Source organism: Pseudoliparis swirei, chromosome 6 (assembly GCF_029220125.1).
Source record: "Pseudoliparis swirei isolate HS2019 ecotype Mariana Trench chromosome 6, NWPU_hadal_v1, whole genome shotgun sequence".
In the NCBI taxonomy this organism is placed as follows: domain Eukaryota; kingdom Metazoa; phylum Chordata; class Actinopteri; order Perciformes; family Liparidae; genus Pseudoliparis; species Pseudoliparis swirei.
In genome coordinates, this window is record NC_079393.1 from 10,701,683 (window position 1) to 10,719,537 (window position 17,855).

The 17,855-nt window shown below is 43.4% G+C and overlaps 1 protein-coding gene across 8 annotated transcripts in view; it reads right to left on the reverse strand.

Annotated features, from left to right (window-relative positions):
- The window catches only part of tjp1b (tight junction protein 1b), a 65,616-nt gene extending 48,443 nt beyond the window's left edge, over positions 1 to 17,173 (reverse strand). For 4 of the 8 annotated variants that reach the window (XM_056415800.1, XM_056415793.1, XM_056415794.1 and 1 more), the window contains exons 1-2: positions 16,591 to 17,172; positions 15,898 to 16,009 (exon numbers count right to left, since the gene is read on the reverse strand). In XM_056415800.1, the coding sequence (XP_056271775.1) occupies positions 15,898 to 16,009; positions 16,591 to 17,026 (548 nt within the window). In that variant the 5' untranslated portion in view covers positions 17,027 to 17,172. Of the gene's footprint in view, positions 1 to 15,897; positions 16,010 to 16,590 lie in introns of all 8 variants that reach the window. The other 4 variants (XM_056415799.1, XM_056415797.1, XM_056415795.1 and 1 more) reach the window with 3 other exon arrangements.
- Positions 17,174 to 17,855: the final 682 nt, after the last annotated feature.

Here is a 17,855-nt window from a genome sequence, read left to right on the forward strand (position 1 = left end):
TCTGAATCTGCTGTATTGCTCTTTTATATAGTTGACACATATAATGTGTCAACTAGTTCCCTTTTACAGACATAAAGCAAGAAAGAAAATAGCATGTTTTCCAAATGTCGATGTATTTGAGGTAAAGGCTTATTTATAAGTTAATTGTAAAGCACAGAACAATATATAAAATGTGAAACACTTTAATATTTGAATTATCTTCTGTCTGACTAAGCTTGTTTAGCCCTGTGTACAAACTAAAAGGCCAGTGTCTGATCTAATTTTTTTTATTTCTGCTCTGTTGATTTCAGAGAGCAATGTAAAGACTGAGAATATGTTATCTTGATCAATAATGTGCTTCACAGAAGCCTCAACCCTCTATCCGCTGTTTAGTCTCGGCAAACAAGTCAGGTTTTTGATATGTGGCGAGTTCACAACACGATAAGTGTTTGCTCGACCCTGATATGACGACGTTATTGGACTCTTGGATCCTTTGTCGTTGCTGTGAACAAAGAAAAATCCACTTCAAGAGAACAAGTCATAAGATCAATGCAAAGACCCCCGATGGTGCACACCGACCACCACTGAATGTGATCGTGTAATTCACAGATAAGGGAAGGTCAAGCAGATGCCTGATGCTATTACAACGGATGAGAGACACACATTCATCAGTTGCAGGACATTATGCCGTCCCTCTGTTCCCTGTCTGCCTGGAGGAGCCATCAGGTACGATTAGATGGAGCAATAACGGCCACTGCTTTATCAGCAGGTCAATAGGCAATATTACGCTTCATCCCCCCCATCTTGCCCACTGCTAGTATAACATTTAACAAGAAGAGCAGTCCTGACCAGTGTCTGGGACACACAGAGACACAATAAAACTAATTAAGCCATGCACAGTGTGAAAGATACACAATTTAATTCAACATTAGTGCAGGCCTAAAAGGAGTTGTCTCTATACACTGTGACCACACCATCTGTTTGTTTTTGTTTTCCTTTTTGGAGAAAATGTGCAAATTAAAAATAAGAGGAAACATTACATAAACACATTTGTAGTAATATCCCTGCAGGCTTGCAACAGCGTGTAAAGTTCATTAAACCAGGTTAATGCTAATCGTTGGTTGTGTGCAGAAGGGAATGGCTTTTTAAGACTGCAGGCAAGAGGAACATCTGTTTGTTAAAATTATTTCTAATTTAGAGAGCTGCTGCTATTTAGTCTTTATCAAAGGAAAGCAGAGCTGTGCCTTCTCTAATTTTAGGAGAATGTGATGTACACGGTGGCCTCGGCCTTCGTTCAGTTGATGGTATAAGTGTTGGGAGCAGAGCGGTGTGTAATCGCACCGCCACACGCTGAGAGATCAGAACAGGAGGCAGCTCCAGAAGTGGGACAGAGGCCGCAATTATGTAAAGAGCGACCTTAAAAACAGGACGCTTAAATTCTGGACTCGAATGCAATGAAGAGTTTGGCTTTGTTTAAAATCTGTGTTTTTCAGTGATGTCACATCCTGTTGTACATCTGTATGCTAAATGTATTTGCAATGACGGAATAATGATCTAACTCTAAAAGCGCATTGCTTTTCATAATCCTTGTTCGGGGAGTTGACAAATAAAAAATAATAATATATTTTATTGAGGTGACGTATCATGTATTATTATTAGTAGTAATAGTAGTATTATCACTGGTAGTATTGGTTATTTTATTGCTCAATTAATAATGTTTCTAGGAAGGAAAATAGGGATAAATGGTGATCGGAAGTTCATAAGATCAAAGAGATGTCTCTAGATTTAAGACAATTTACAATAACATGACATTTTAAAATAATAGCTTCATTTAGGATTTTCTCTCTCTCCACTTTTCTGATTATGGGCACACTGTGGGTATAGGGCAGTGTTGATCTAAACAGGTTTCATTCATCAAGTTATCAATGGAGCATCTTTCTCCAAAATCCCTGCAGAGAGAAGATGACAAAATATGATGAACTACACTTTTCCACCCAAGGCACTTTATGTTACACTGTGCATTTATCATAATAAAAATCCTGTTTGTACTTCATGTCTGATAAGTAAGATACTTGATTTGTGTTTATTTGCTCTGAGAAAACTTAATATGGTATTCACTGAGAGTTTATGATTCATGAGGTGTCAAAACCTGCTGCTGCACTTCACCTGAACCGTAATGCTAATGTCACGATGTGCTGCATTAGTCAGGTGGACGGACACCACATGTTTCACAAGGTCTCCAGACAGAAATGTCCAAAACACAAGCCTGTTAAATGAGGACACTGCGCACTACATGGCATTGCATTAGAGCGCATCCATTAGGTGTGCTGTCACATTTTTTTGTTTAATATTTAGATGAGAGGGATGAGAACAAAGCGGAAGAGCAACGACTCAGATTTACTCCCATTCTGTAAAAGGTGCTCAGAGCCACAAGGAAGGAAGTGTGATACAACTATTCACGTTACAGCTGACTATTACTATTATTTGTACTTTTACCGATGATGCTTATGAAGCAGAGTCTGACAACCAGGGGGATTAATGAGTATTAATAAGAATAATCCCAACCATGGGATTAATACTTATTCTCATGAGTATTAATCCCATATTCTTTATTTCATGTATTATTTCGCTATCACTATGTAATGTATGACGTAAATAGGTTTTAAAAACAAATTGGAGGTTTTGGTGTCTAATTGTAGCCGATGAGCCTTTAAGATATGAGTCAGTATTAGTTCTCAAGCCATATTGTGAAGAGCTTTTCTGTTTATAAGGCATGTTAATGAAAGGGATGCTCTAATTATATATTTCAAAAGGACTATGGCAGTTATATCTCCTTATGTCCATACTTTACTGTTGACCATTTTAAATTATCCTCCTTTATTTTTACATTATAACTAAACAATCTGAAAATCCCAATGATAGTATATAGTGTTGATATTACACAATTGGTGAATTAGCACAAATAAGGATTAGAAGTCTCTTCAAATGTTCAACAGGCGGGTAATCTGTTACAGGTACTATGAATGCAAAGTCTGCAATATTTTATTGTCAAAGATTAATTGTTGTTACTTTAAATGGAGATTGGTTTGAAAAGAGTGCAACAACACTGTGACCAGCAGACGTGATATTCAGTGAGATAAATAACAAGTATTGTACATTTCAAGTAATTTTACGGTGTGAAAATTTATATAAAACAACACCTGCTTGAAAGGTAGAAAAACATTTTCACATTTAAACATCCAAACCGTAGTAACATGATGAATAAAATCTTTGGTTGTACCCAAACACCGGGAGAGTAAATGGAGTGAAGCAAACTCCTGGGATGGTCCTCTGTGACAAAAAGTTGAGACACAAAAACACTCTTATGGATCACTCAGTGTTTAGTAATGGATTGTTGGAGGTGCATGAAGAACTCCCTCTCAAATAATCTGGGGCGGCTGCTTTTCACTCTGGCTCTACATTTATTTTTATTTTTTAACAAGGTCAGAGCTTGCTCGGAGAGTTACATAAGGTTAGCCTTTTAAATAAGAGCACTTCTGTGGAGGAGACAAGAAGAGCGCTTTCTAAAATCTGCTTGAATATGGAGAAATATCAGAACAACAACGACAGAAGAAAAATGAAAGGAGTCCTTTGTCTCAGTGAAATCCCTTATCTTCTCATGAGGGGGACACCTGGGCTAATAAGAGGACGACTAAGATATATAATTAGCCAAAGAGACCAAGAGATAAACAATATCTGCAGCACTTTGGTGACATCGCTCCTCTTCTCTGAGAGTCCAGAACAGATGGTGGCCATGTTTCTGAAAAACCACGAACCGCCTTATTGCACCATTAATAACTCCAAACTGTAAAAACATCTGTACACACACTATTTACATAATGTAAACTTGGATTTTATTGCATGTTGGTAAACCTCCTTTATTCATGATGATCGCCTTCAAGACAATATGACGCCCAGAGATTTTCAGCACCGGTGTTTTGTCCTTGCGTGAAACGATGGTTTAGTTTGGCTTGATAGAGGTGACGATAATAGTTCAGCCCTTCACACACTGGAGTCACAGCGATGTAACTGCATTATGTGGTTAACCGATCCGCACCGTGCGATACATTTTGAGCTTGTGTGAGACACTTGGCTACCAGAGTCCCATTGAATCTATTGACTCCCAATTAACCGTTTTTGCATTCAAACAAGATGGTAATCCGGCTGTAATTAGAGATGACCATGTCACACACGATGCAGCCTCGGTGACAAACTGCTTACAGCAGGAAAAAGGAATGAAAGTCTGTCTTAAAGTAAACAGATGAACGAGGAGGAGAGAGACAATGAGAGGTTGTAATATACAGGCACACAGAGTAATGAGGACACTGACGAGGTGGATACGAGACACAAACACACATGCTGAGAGCAGAGAATGGGTTGAACATGTTTAATATACATGGCAATGAGAGGTGTACAGAGGCCTGCAGCACATGAAATATCAACAGGAGGGGATCATGTTTCATGCTTTACATTTTATTAATGAATTACAACACAGCAGTGGGGTTAAGAGGGCTTTGAGGAGGAAGGGCAATGGTTTACGACATGGTGAGCATGGTGGTGGTGACATTTCCAGTGACAGCAGCAGTGCAGTGGAGGCCATATATTACATTAAAGCACATGGAGTTGGTGGCGAGGAAACAATAATGATGCTATGACATCATCCCTACGCATTCAACTTTACAACCCGGTGGATAGAACGGAGATAGCTTGAGCCATTGGACTATAGGCGTCACGACCGCGCACAGACAACGCATCCACGCACACACACTCCCGGCATGCGGAGAGCCATTGCCGGATACCGACTGTGCATCGACCACTGTGGGTTCGTGATGCTTGCAACATGGTGCAGACTGGCTGCAGTTGCCGAACGGAATATTATGTCATTTTGGAGATTGAGCGGGCACACCGTGGCTCCGTGAGCCGCTCATCATTTGACAAGAGGTGGGAGGCGACAACTCGGCTCATCGCATTTTTATTTATTTATTTCTTCATCTTCTTTTGTTTTCTCTCTCCCAACCTGCATTATCATCATCATCATCATCAAAACCCTCCGCACCCAAGATTCATACTCACCACATATGCTTCCTGGGTGGAAGACACTGATCTTTGTTGGAGGCGGTCACCCCCAGAGCCAGCTGCATAACAGTAATGTATTTCTGGTAATTCACCATGGTACTATCCACCGATACAAAAAATCCAACCCAATGAAAAGCACAGGTGATCATATATTTCTTTATTCCCTGGCATCCGCCTGCGCTGCGTCTTCCATGCTCAGCATCACAACGCCATTTCCAGCGCTGAAGGACTGACAGTGAAAACACTCCCGAGGAGCTGAGCGAGAGGTGCCGTACGGCTGAGACCCATGTCTGCAATGACACTCTGACCGTGTGTTAGCGCGCCTCCACAGATCGCCGATCCATCCGATGCGTGTAATGTCTTTCTTTCTTTTCTTCTGCTTCTTTTTTTTGGTGTGAACACGGTCACGATTTGGGCATTTTCGCCTTCCTCCTGCCTCCTGCCTCCTCCCTCCTATCCAGGGCTGGAAACACTCTCTTAAAAACGCTGCAGCGTCCAGGCGTCCGTGTGTGTGTGAGGTAGGGGAGAGAGTGTGTGGGTGTGTGTGTAGTCAGAGGGGAGGAGAGAGGAGAGAGGCGGGAGGAGGAGGAGGAGGGGAGGGAGGGAGGAGATGGACCGATTCATTTGTAGGGGCTCAGTTGTAGCATCTGTTTAAGAAGTCTAGTTTGTCTTTAATTACTTGTTAAAGGAGCTTATTTATAAAGTAAATGTGTCTCACAGTGCTTCCTGGAACAAGCAACGGCTTCCAGGAGAGGAACCAGGTTGAGCCCCCTTCCTCCTTTGCTTGGAGGTGGGGGATTTCTTGGAGGCCATTTCCTGTTTCGTGTCATTTTTCACAGATGACATTTTGACATGTCACATGTGCACACAGTAAAATGAATGAATGTTGAATTCCATTTCTCTGCTTCAGTTTCTAGCACATGTTAGCCGCATGTACAGAAGATCAATCAAATCAAATGCAAATCAATGTTCATCTAGTATTACATAATATTCTGGGTTGGTTCCCTGAGATAAAGAATGGGAGGCGTTATTCTCCACTCAGGTGCCACTGCAGAAGAACAAAATGACTTAAAGATGATTACAAGTGTGTCAGTCGAACCTCAAAGTCAAGAAAATAACGTATTAAACATGTAAATAAGACATTTATGTTAGTTTCCTGTATTAATTTGAGGAAGATTATCGTCTCCTCATCGTTCCAAGTAGATTGGATGTTTGTCTCAGACGATATTTTTCGTTTCTTCAGTGGACGTCAAGTCGCACGCTTCGATACATTTGGAGTAATTGAAATAAATCTAAAGTCACAAAGTTAAATAATGAACCTCCAAGCTCACAGTGTGAATTTAAAGTGAAAGTACTGTGCGTGTAGGAGCTACATGAGATCATAATAATAATTGTGATTATTATAATAATTCTTATCATACTCCTTGGCGATTATTATTTATCTTAAATGCCTTACTCAGTTAGATCTTTGGTAAACGAGCAGATCAACAACACATCCTAGATTACGCCTGAATGTTACTGTATAACATGATAATCGATACACAATCAAAGTAGTACGCACAATGATACATACAGATTAGAAATGTTTCTCTTGGCTTTACTTATGATGCAAAATGGCAGATTTTCAACATGAAACAGTTGAATGTTAATTAAACTTAAAGGTCACGTGCAAAGACGTTAGGGAGGCGACTATGGAAAGTGTTCGAGGGGCCGTCCTTCTGTTAATCTGACTTGGATGAATGAGATGGCTGAAGAGGGTTTTAACATTGACATTGAAGTCGTACACTATAACTTATCGAGACGGACAGACATTGACACTCCTTTCAGGCAGCTCTCAGTTACCAATTTGCTTCACCTGCGTACGTTTCTGTTCTCTGGAGTTCCAGACACAAACGCAGCATTTCTTTAATAAATTATACAATTGTGTCCAAGCAGGCCACATCTGAGTTTATCTGTTTGTATGTCATGTGCAACATCTTGCACTATTGGTACAGTCCATTACCTGACACTGCAAGTTGCACCATCATGTGTTCAAACATTGTCAGTCTATTACAATAAATGTGATCGGCACGGGCATGAGCAGGACAAATGTCCATTTCTATTTGAACTGTACAGTCATAAATTGATGAATTGATACACAGATAAAGTAAGTTGGATGGATGAGAAAGACAATTATTCTAAAAGTCAAGTGTCCTCCAGCTATTGGACATTTTAATGGGCTTATTCCACTTAACTAATTTCATTAGATTGTTTCACCTTGAAACACCTATGATACACATTTGATTGTTATAATTCTGTCTCTCGTTTATGAACCCTTTGTGTTTTAAACCTCTCCTATCTGCTACCATATATATGTGTAATAGTCTTTTCCACATTTTCACAATAATGTACTCGTCCATATTTTCATTTTTCACAAGTTTCTTACACCTTCCGTCTTACAGAGCCTGTTAGGAACTCTTGATATTGAGGGTTAAAAGTATACATACAAGAGTTGTCTTGGTGACACTGAACATACGTCCTCCCATTTGAGGAAGAACAACATAGTATAGTATACCTTGTCCATAAATAATGTTATGTTCATGTGACATTTGTTGATGCGTGACATAGAACATGCGCATCTCAGTTCCACAGCAGCTTAAACAGTGGCTTGGTATTTCATTCATGGAGGTGCGCAGCAGCTGTCCCACACTGCCCGTCATCAGCAGCAAACAGAGGCTGGCGGGGGTGTTTTTTTCGGTCAATAGACTGACACACTTGTGCCGTTCTAAGCTTCAAAGGAAGTCGATTAGTCTAGACTTTGAAGTCTTAGAGGAGTAGAAAAGTGCTCACCTGAGTCGAGAGATGCACTTCTTACGCTCACCAGACCTGACGGACCTAACAGAGATGCTGACAGCACCGGAGGTCGGAGGAGGCCAGATAAAAGGAAACTGAGGATCCTATATTATCGGCTATGAGGAATACAATACCACGATAGCTGTTATACGCATTATGTGATAAAGGGATTATCTGGTTTGTTAATTAGAAAAAAATCAGACCGAAGCACATGTTGAAAATTAACTTGAGGAACTGTGCCGTTTTCCGGAAGATTTCTACTATAAAAGCTAAACAGGCGGAGCATCGCTAGCATCAGGGGAACGAAGCCCTCGTTGGCTCTTGTTGTTATTAATGTATGGACCTATGACACGTTAGGGCTCTATGGATGAAAGTATCCTCCACATAGTGTGTGCATTATGCAAACCTCTCTTTGGCAAGTGTAAGGTAAACATATGACTGCCTGTTTAAATATGCTGCATTGTGTGGTTATGTGGAATAAAATCAATAGTGAAAGCCCCTATTACTAAAATAAACATCTGAGTTTGTATAGCTTTAAATTTAGAGCAAATACCAATGTAATATGAAGACAATGAACATCAGGCCTTTTCTGATTTCTGTACAAAAAGAGCTGTTATTTATATTTATTTATATATTTATAAAAAAACAGCTCTTTTTGTGGTTGCCAGTTAGTTACTTCTGGCTGACTGGAAGCAGAAAACCCTTCAGGGCATTAAAGGAACCTAAATTCATGTCGTGCTCATGTGTCCAACAATTCTCCCATGTAGCTTTTGCTGAAGAGAGGAATATCTGCACAGTAGATAGAGAGTAAAATATCTTTGAAATAAACAATAACTTGGATTCTCCACTTACAGTATCTCTGGGTTTGAAACAGAATATGTGTAATGGAATCAGTACCGTTCAAAAAACATGTAATTCAATCAGCTCCCACTGAGACCGTCTCTCTGAATTCGGTGGGTATGGCAATCATTAGTTTACATACGTTCATTTTGCTAAATATTTTTAGGCTTCTATTTTTTCACTCATTGTTTCACCCAAATGTAATAATTATATTCATGCCAGTGGCGCACGTATACGCCGTTAGCTCCCACAGACTACAGTTTTGTTTTAATTTGTTGTGTTTTCGTGTTTATTGGTGGATGCGCGTAAAAAACACGACATAGAAAATCTCAACGTCAAGATCAGAGAAGGAAGTCTGTGGATTGGATAAAGTGCAGCAACGCCATCGAAGATGGAGTCGACCGCCCAAGAAGGAGAGGGAGGAGAGACAGGACCGAGCGCAGGACTCAGGTGGAGCCAAAGAGCTTTGCATATACGCACATAAGCATTGTCGAGTTGATTGACAATGTTTACCTGAAGGATGATTTTTTTCATGTTAAGATGTCAGCCAAAATATATATTTTTTGCAGCGAATGACATTTCTTCTGATGATGTTTTTTTGTTTTATTTTGTTCCGCGTTTCTTTTTGTGTTTACATCGGTCTGCAACCGCATGTCATTGTGCAATCCTGTGTCGCACAATGACATTGTCCTTCAACGTAAGAGCGGAAAACCCCACACAATGAAAAAAGAAGTGAACCTGTCGTTTTGGTGTTGGTGGGGTGACCTTGGTATTTTAACAATCTCTATATAGTGAAGAATGATTCTTCATACAGAACATGTCGCTGCTCCCTGTTACTAGCCTTTTTTTTTTATCCAATCAACACTCAACTAATACACCACTAATGGAATCATCAGAGCAGCAACAAAACTACCAGCAGCGCACTCTGTCACCTCCCATTGACTTGGATGCCACCAGATGACTCTCCTGATTGATCAGATGCTACGGCTCGTCATTACCAGACATGTAGGACACAGCAATCATTAGTGGATGGGGAAACTGTTAGGGACACACACACACACACACACCAGCCTTCTCTCTCACTTTCATAGACACACACACACAGTACAGGGAGCGAGTATGGGAACCAGTAACAGTGTGTCAGTGGGGAAACGTTGAGACAGCAGTGGGTCAGTGGCTGTGCTGCAGTCTGAAGCCAGCTGCATGCAGCACTTTGATTTTGCATTGGCGTCCCTCCTCTGCATCTCGACAGTAACGGCTCGGAGCAGCCGGCCCCATCATTACCCTTCTCACATGAGAACCCACTGCTGACATCTGCTATTGCACGAGCACGCTCACACAGAGATGCACCGGCACACGTATATGCGCAAAACACGAAAAGCCCTTTTCCAAGCAAGTAAATAGGACAGACGGGGCTGCTCTTCTTTCTTGTGTCCTGAGACTCTCTTTTTCTGTACAGCAAAATCAAAGCTGGTTTGTAGGACTCGGAGGCTTCTCCCGGAGGAGACAAACCTGGACCGAAGCCCCGAGAACCACTACCGTGATTTATTACTTTTGCACCAAAGAGAGAGGAGAAAGAAGTTCACAGAGAAAGTCCTCTTCACATGAATGCACTGCACCAAGAAGAACAAGAGTAATGAAACACACACACACACACACACACAGTCACACCTCAGTGCTGTCGCAGTGCTTTCTCTCTATATGCTGTGAGGTGAGTCATCAGCACAGAGAAGCATAACCTCACAGTTCCAGCTAATCCCTCCTCCTCCTCCTCCTCCTCTCCTCCTCCTCCTCCTTGACCTGCCAGCATCTAATTCTTTCCACTTATGGATGAAGGCACGGTGACTTACATCATCGCTGCAGCCTCACATATACAGTACATATAAGGCCACATAGATCTTTACACATGGCCAGCACATCCTGGGGAATCACACATCCTCTGTAGTGAGATATCCTGCAGCTATAAAAGAAGAAAAATAAGCCAGCTATCCTAACAATAATTCTGCGTAATCATGCATTTAATGCACTTTAATTCAGGCGATGGCTCTTGATGTTTTTTAATGCTGGTTTCAAAAACAGTCCCATGAAAACCGTATGGCAGTGAACGGCCCTTAGACTGGATTCAATCAGCCTCACACCGGTTCCCGAGCTGCTCTTACAGTGATGCACAGGTCCTTTAAGACGGAAACCCAGAGATGTGATTAAATGCTGCATGTTCGCTCTAAGTCGGTGGGATTCTAACCAGCGGTGGACATGGATAGCCAAACTAATAAACACAGTGTCTCTTTGAACCCACACAGCTAACAATCTATCTGCTCTTCTGCTGTGGATCAGAGAAAGTGTGCAGACCAGGAAGGTGAAAAGCAAACACAGAAGCAGTTTTCCACGAGGAACATACTCCCAGACTGTTTCCACATCTGTAAGGAGTATAGCTGCAGACCTGCTTCCCTCTGTCACACAGGGACACATGCTGGCACATGCATTCTGAAGAGGAGCTTCCATGACTTGAGGCTGTTTCTGTCCTACTTCTCCGGAGAGTGAATAAACAAATGATTATGCCATTTTTAGTCCCAATTAGTAAATCTGAATCAGCCCTCTATTAACAGCTATCACATGCAGGAAGACATAAAAGACCAACACAGAAGCAACAAAAAGCATCCTCCCTTTACACCAACAGCTGTTAGCATCACTGCTCACAGCTGAACTCAAGATTCTTTGACATGCGTTCAAATCAAGTATCTAACTCTGAAATACAATTTCAAAAGGGACTTACATTGCCTTGTTAGAGGTATTGCATCTGGGACTATTCTGGCTGTGTGTGTGCTGCTATGCTGTGTTGTGTGTTGGTCTGTTTCTGTCAGCCTGTCTGTGTGTGTGTGTGTGTGTGTGTGTGTGTGTGTGTGTCAGTGCCCAGGGCCAGACCACTGGGATAGCTGTCTCCATGCTGACTTAGCTGTCATACATTAAAGAGGCCTTCCTAACGGTCTAGGGAGCATATCAGCTTGTCTGTTCCATCACTTCAGGCATCACATCCAAGCAAGCACTAACACCCACACACAAATATATATATATATATATATATATATATACAATGTCAACTGCTCCCTGCTTCCCCTCCCCCTGCAGTGTTAGCTGGGCCAAGGGTACTCTCCAGGGGTCCACACACACACACACACACACACACACACACACCCATAAAGACACCTACACTCAGTCATGATGCATTCACAGGGCCTGACATGCAGTGACAAAAAAAGCCTCGCAGGACCAGGGTACTGGACTGCTGCGGCCGTCATATACAAAAGAATAGCTCAGCAGATGTCATTTTATGCTCCTCTTTTCTGTCATTTCAGATATGAATCACCAATTCAAGACTTGAATATTGTGCTGCAAAAGCCTTCAATTATGCAAGAGAATTTCTGCCAAATTAATTCAACTATACAGATGGGCCCAAAATTAAAGGAAAAAACAACATAAAGTGTCTTAGTGTTGGAGCACCACATGCCGCTTCGATCGTTTCTCTGCATTGATTTTTGAAGTCTCTGGAATAATTTCTCCAAAATATCCGATACATATTTTCACCACTTTATTTATTTATTACCTTCGCATTGAAAATGCGGAAGGTTATGTTTTGATCGCCGTGTATTTATTAATTAAGATTGGGCATTGAATTATGAACATTTTGGCATTAGTTGCATGCCAATTGGACAAAAATGTATCGTGCTATGGTAAAAAAAGATGTTGACCTTTCCATGACCTTGACCTTGACCTTTGACCCGATTGATCCCAAAATCTAATCAAATGGTCCCCGGATAATAACCAATCATCCCACCAAATTCCATGTGATTCAAGAAGATTTGACCTGTTCATGACCTTTGACCCGATCGATCCCAAAATCTAATCAACTGGTCCCCGGATAATAAACAATCATCCCATCAAATTTCATGCGATTCGGTTCAATACTTTTTGAGTTTTGCGAATAACACGCATACAAATAAATAAATAAATAATTACACGGCGATCAAAACATAACCTTCCGGCATTTTCAATGCGAAGGTAACTACACAAGCATGCCAACAGGCCAGTGCAGAAACCACAGAGCAAGACATTGATGCAATGATACAACAACATCCATCATTCTGGACATGCTGCCATGCACAGCTTCATAAAGCAACCGAGCACAGAGGAGCAACACTGTTAGCACACTGGAACCACATTTTACACACAACCCATGCAAAGCAATAAGACGTAGATGGATTCTTCGATCTATAATCTCCGATAGGCCATCACGTTTTTCCATCAAGTTGCCGTTGCCACATTTTGGATGGCGCGGCTGTGTCCAGTCGCCGTCGCGGCAGCTCCGCGGAGATTATTGCTCTTAGTTTTGTGTTTATAAACTTTTGCGCAAAACAAGGTTTTTTGTCTTTTTTTCATCGATCCAGGCGGCAGGCAGAGATTGCACGCGAACCACAACAACAGTGTGGAGCGGCTACAGCGGAAACATCGAAACGCGAGAGCGGAGGGGGAGGATTTTAGGGCAAGGATCAGATTCCACGGACATGCGGGATTGTAACATCTTTTGTCTGGAAACTTTGGCTGACTGGCTGGTGCGGATGGAGTCATCATGCCCAACCCAGTCCTTCTCTTTTTTGCAGTGCAGACAGAGAAGAAGTGTCTGTTAAATGTGGAGGTTTGTGACCCCAAGAACATTAACTCTCTCTCTCGTTCCTGCGACCTGGACCTGGATGGCGATCATCTCATGCATTTCACCTTCCCACCTTCCCGGGGAGTTCAGCTGGTCCATCACATTACCACCACCACCCACAGCGGACACGCACGGACACATCCTACATGATGTGATGTGTCATGTCGGCATATCATCACGTATCCCAGGCTGTGGTGGTGGCTGGGGACTTTTAACAGGCAAAAAAAAAGTCATGCCGAACTTTCACCAGCACATTTGTGCTGCTACCAGAGGGAAGTTGGACCGACCACTGCTATCGCCATTCAAAGAGAGCAGCAAGCTCTCTCCTCTCCCGAAAGGAAATCAGACCATGCCATTTTTTCTTCGGGAGTATAAACAAAGGATCGCTGAGGAAAGCGGTAGGAACGGTGCATGTGCGGTGGCTACAGGACGCTCTGCGTGTCGTCGACTGGGACATCAGTGGCGTCAGCGAGTTTTGCGAAGTAGCAATGAGCTAACAGCAACGCTTAACGACTCCCCCCCCCCCGTAAAAAAAAGTTAGGTCCTAACCCATCCGTGAAGCTGTGAGCGCCGTATGCTGCCTGCTACGGTCTTGTATCCGGCAACATGGGCAGTACAAGGCAGCGGTCTATGGACTGAGGAGGCGGTGAAGAAGGCAGGAGGAGGTACCGAGACAGAGGAATCACAGATGGAGGAGCAGCGCGACACCAGGCGCCATGGCAGGGGCTGGACGGAGACACTATCACCTACCAGAGACATGCCAGCAATGTGGAGTGTGCCGGCCAGCACAGAACTCATACCTCATTTGAATGCGTTTGTACTGGGGAGCAAGCAGCAGCGCAAGCTAAGCCTCACGTCAACAACACGTTAGCGTGCGCGTGGGGATGCACGCTGGTCAACACCAGGAAAGCTGCAGTCCAGATGGCATATCTGGCGAGTACTGAAGACCTGTGCTAACTAGCCTAGCCAGTGTTGTCCGGTGTCCCCCGCTGCTTCAAGAGGCATGTATGAATGACTACCGACCGTGGCCCTCACCCTCGTGGTGGAAAATGCTTGAAGGAGATAAAGGACTACATCTGCGCCTTCCTCTCCTTCCTCCATGGATCTCATCTGGACAGCCAGAGGGGCGGCTATGTGAGACTGCTGTTCATTGATTATAGTTCAGCTTTCAACACCATAGTCCCCTCCAGACTGGCCCGCAAGCTGATTGAGCTGGGACTGAACACCCCTGTGTGCTTGGATCCTGGACTTCCTGACCCAGCCCACAGGTGGTCAGTGTGGGGGCAGACACACTCCCCTCCTCTCACTGAACAACATCCCCCCCCCAGGCGCCTCAGCCCCTACCTACTGTACTCCCACACATGACTGTGTCAACACCATCATCCTGATCTCCGACAACGACGAGTGATCTGTCACTCTGGTGCCAGGACAACAGCCTCATCATGAATGTCACCAAAACTAAGGAGCTGATTGTGGACTTTAGGAGGGTACAACAACAGAGGACGTACTCACTGGGATTAACGGAGGACTACTGTGGAGAGGGTGAGCGGGTATGGAACACAGACACTCTGGTGAGAAAAGCAGCAGCAGGATCCTTCAGTCCTTCTACTCTGGAGCTGTAGAGAGCGTCCTGACAGGAAGCATCACAGCCTGGTTTGGCAACTGCTCGCCTCAGGACAGGAAGGTCTGCAGAGAGTAGTGCGCTGCTGAGCGCTTTTGGACCTACCACTCCCACCCTGCAGGACCAACAGACTGTTTCAGCTGCTGCGGTCAGGCAGGCGCCTCCGTCACGCTTGCAAGAACAGAGAGACTGAGACGGAGTTTCTTTCCTCAGGCCATCAGGATTGTGAACTCCACCTCACCAGGACCCCCCATAGACCACACACAACTGCCCTCTTAGGGCACACACACACACACACACACACTTCACTGCACACCCTGTGTGTGTATGTGACAAATAAAACATCTTGGAATCTTGAATTAGAAAATAAAAAAGCAGACACAGTGGTTTGGTAACTGCCGGGCAGACACGGATGCCTGTGTGGATCCATTCAAAAAACACTTGATGTTGCAAATGTTCCTTGAGTGTGAGATGAGTGGATCACAATAACAAAAGACAATGTGTCCGCACCTGTCTGTGTTTTCTAGACACAATCAACCAACATCAGAATAAAAAATTAGCTATTTTGGCTGGCACCAGGAATTGTGATTGTAATCAATTACATCATTGAGAAATATAAATGAAAGCATAAACCTAAGCTCTTTAAGGGGCCTTTTCTTTAACCGCATCACCGATATTTAGTTTGTCTAAAGTTTGTTACACGTTATAACACAGTTTGGAATGTATCAATTTATACATCCATCAGACGTTAAAACCCTTCATACGTGAGTTTCTCAACTTCACTGAAATGTCCATTTGCTCTCACCTGGAGTCAAACACGGGGTCGGTGTACGTGGGAGGGGAGCACAGAGGTTGCTCTCCTGGACTGTTAGGGGGCACTGGGAGTCCCCCGTTCCTGGCCTGTCGCGGGGCACCATCTGTAGGAAAAGATTAATATACAAGACACTTTTTATGGCTCTGCTAATTTACACACATTCCCCTCTGACTGGTTGACTACATAAGAGGATTTACAGGATTGTAATTGATGGATATTATCCACTGATAACACTGTGCTGTAAATGCGGGTCATTGTCTTGAGAGTATTCAGTCTTCTGTGAATACAAGTGCAGCACAGAGCTGCAGACGTTACAGCCACGCTGAGGCCATATGTTGTGAGTGGCTAGTTGGGATCGCTGGCGGCTCAGTAATCCCCTCAGACATCCAGATTTAAGAGGCTATTTTAGCTGGCTCTTAGTCTGTGGCGGTAGCTTACTGCAAAGTAGTATTCTTCCCTTTAGTTGTTTTGGTTTGTTTTAATTTTCTCGCAGAAAAACCAATGCCACACAAGATAACACTGGACCAACAAGAGGAGAGCAGCGACACATTGAAGAGATGTAATGCTGTTTTGTTCTCATGGACACTGGAATGTTATAATAATGTAATAACACATACAGGAACACCTGCCTTTAGCTTTTGGTGTCGGTCATTAACGTAATGTGTGGCGGATCAATGGTTGTACCTTTTTCATCCAGCAGAAAGGAAGTCAGCAGGTGAGGACACTCTTCCTCCAAAACAGAGCAGAATGAACAGAATGCAGCCGGCCCCTTACAGGACAGATGGTCCAAGAATACCTCCGTCCGTTTCTTGCTGGACTCGTGTCCCAGTATCTCCTTATACTCCCCCAGTGTGAAAACCTTATCATATACCAGGTAGGGAAGCACCGCGCTGACGTCCAGCTCGCTCAGGATCTTTTGGCGGTGCCGTTTGAGGATCTTGGACGCCCATCTCTTCTTCTTCCTGGTGCACGGCCTCCTGCCAGACCTGTGCTGGTGCCTCTTCTGCTTCTTCACAAACCACTTCTTAGAGACGCTGCCAAACATCTTCGAGTTGAGGGGACCAACCAGAACCTCTTCCACGACTCTGTCAATGCAGTTCCTGAAGGAGAGGAGGTGCATATTTCGTGCCAGTGAAGCGATCGCGCCACATGTTTCCTCGAGCCTCGCTTTGTTATTGTCTGAGTCGCATATCTGGGGCAGGAAGAGACAATCTGGACGCTGGCTGGCTTCTAGCTGGGTACTTACCGACACTAAGCAGATTACCACAATCTTAAGAACACCAACGCCAACTGCTCACCACTGCGCAGACAACACACGTTACAGTATTTTGGCCTGTTTTGTTGGAAGATTTGAGCTACTTACGTTTTCCTTTAATCACCATATGTTGCCTTTAATTCTACATGTGCATTTTTCTTACAGATAATTTAGAACAACCATGTCACAGGCAGCACAGTCATTTGGGGTAATGCTGAGCCTAAAGTCATCAGGGAATATAAGGCTTGTGAGTTTCAAAATGTGCTCCCCATCTCTAATGAAACAAGCTGCCTCTGAGCAAGGCACTGACACGCTCCACTGCCCAGCTCAACAACTCACCTTCTTGGCAATTGCTGTGAATGTGACACCTGATTAAAGGCAAATCAAACCATTTAGTCTCGGGCATTGACCCGTTACATCGGGACATCGAGGCTTGCTTTGAGCAGAAGCATTAACATATAATAGAAAGGATCAAGGGCATCTAAAGGAGAGCGTAATGCAGAGTATGGAAAATCCAAAAGAAAAAGAAAAGTAATGCGGCACAAACCAGCGTGACCTTGAATCACATTTTAACCAGCTGCAGTGTGAACGGATGGAGGATGGCCTCGTCTCTACCAGGAGAGGGTGCCATTTGATCAGTGAGTATCATATATACAGTAAATCATTTGGGGACAGTGGTATGTGGATCAACTGA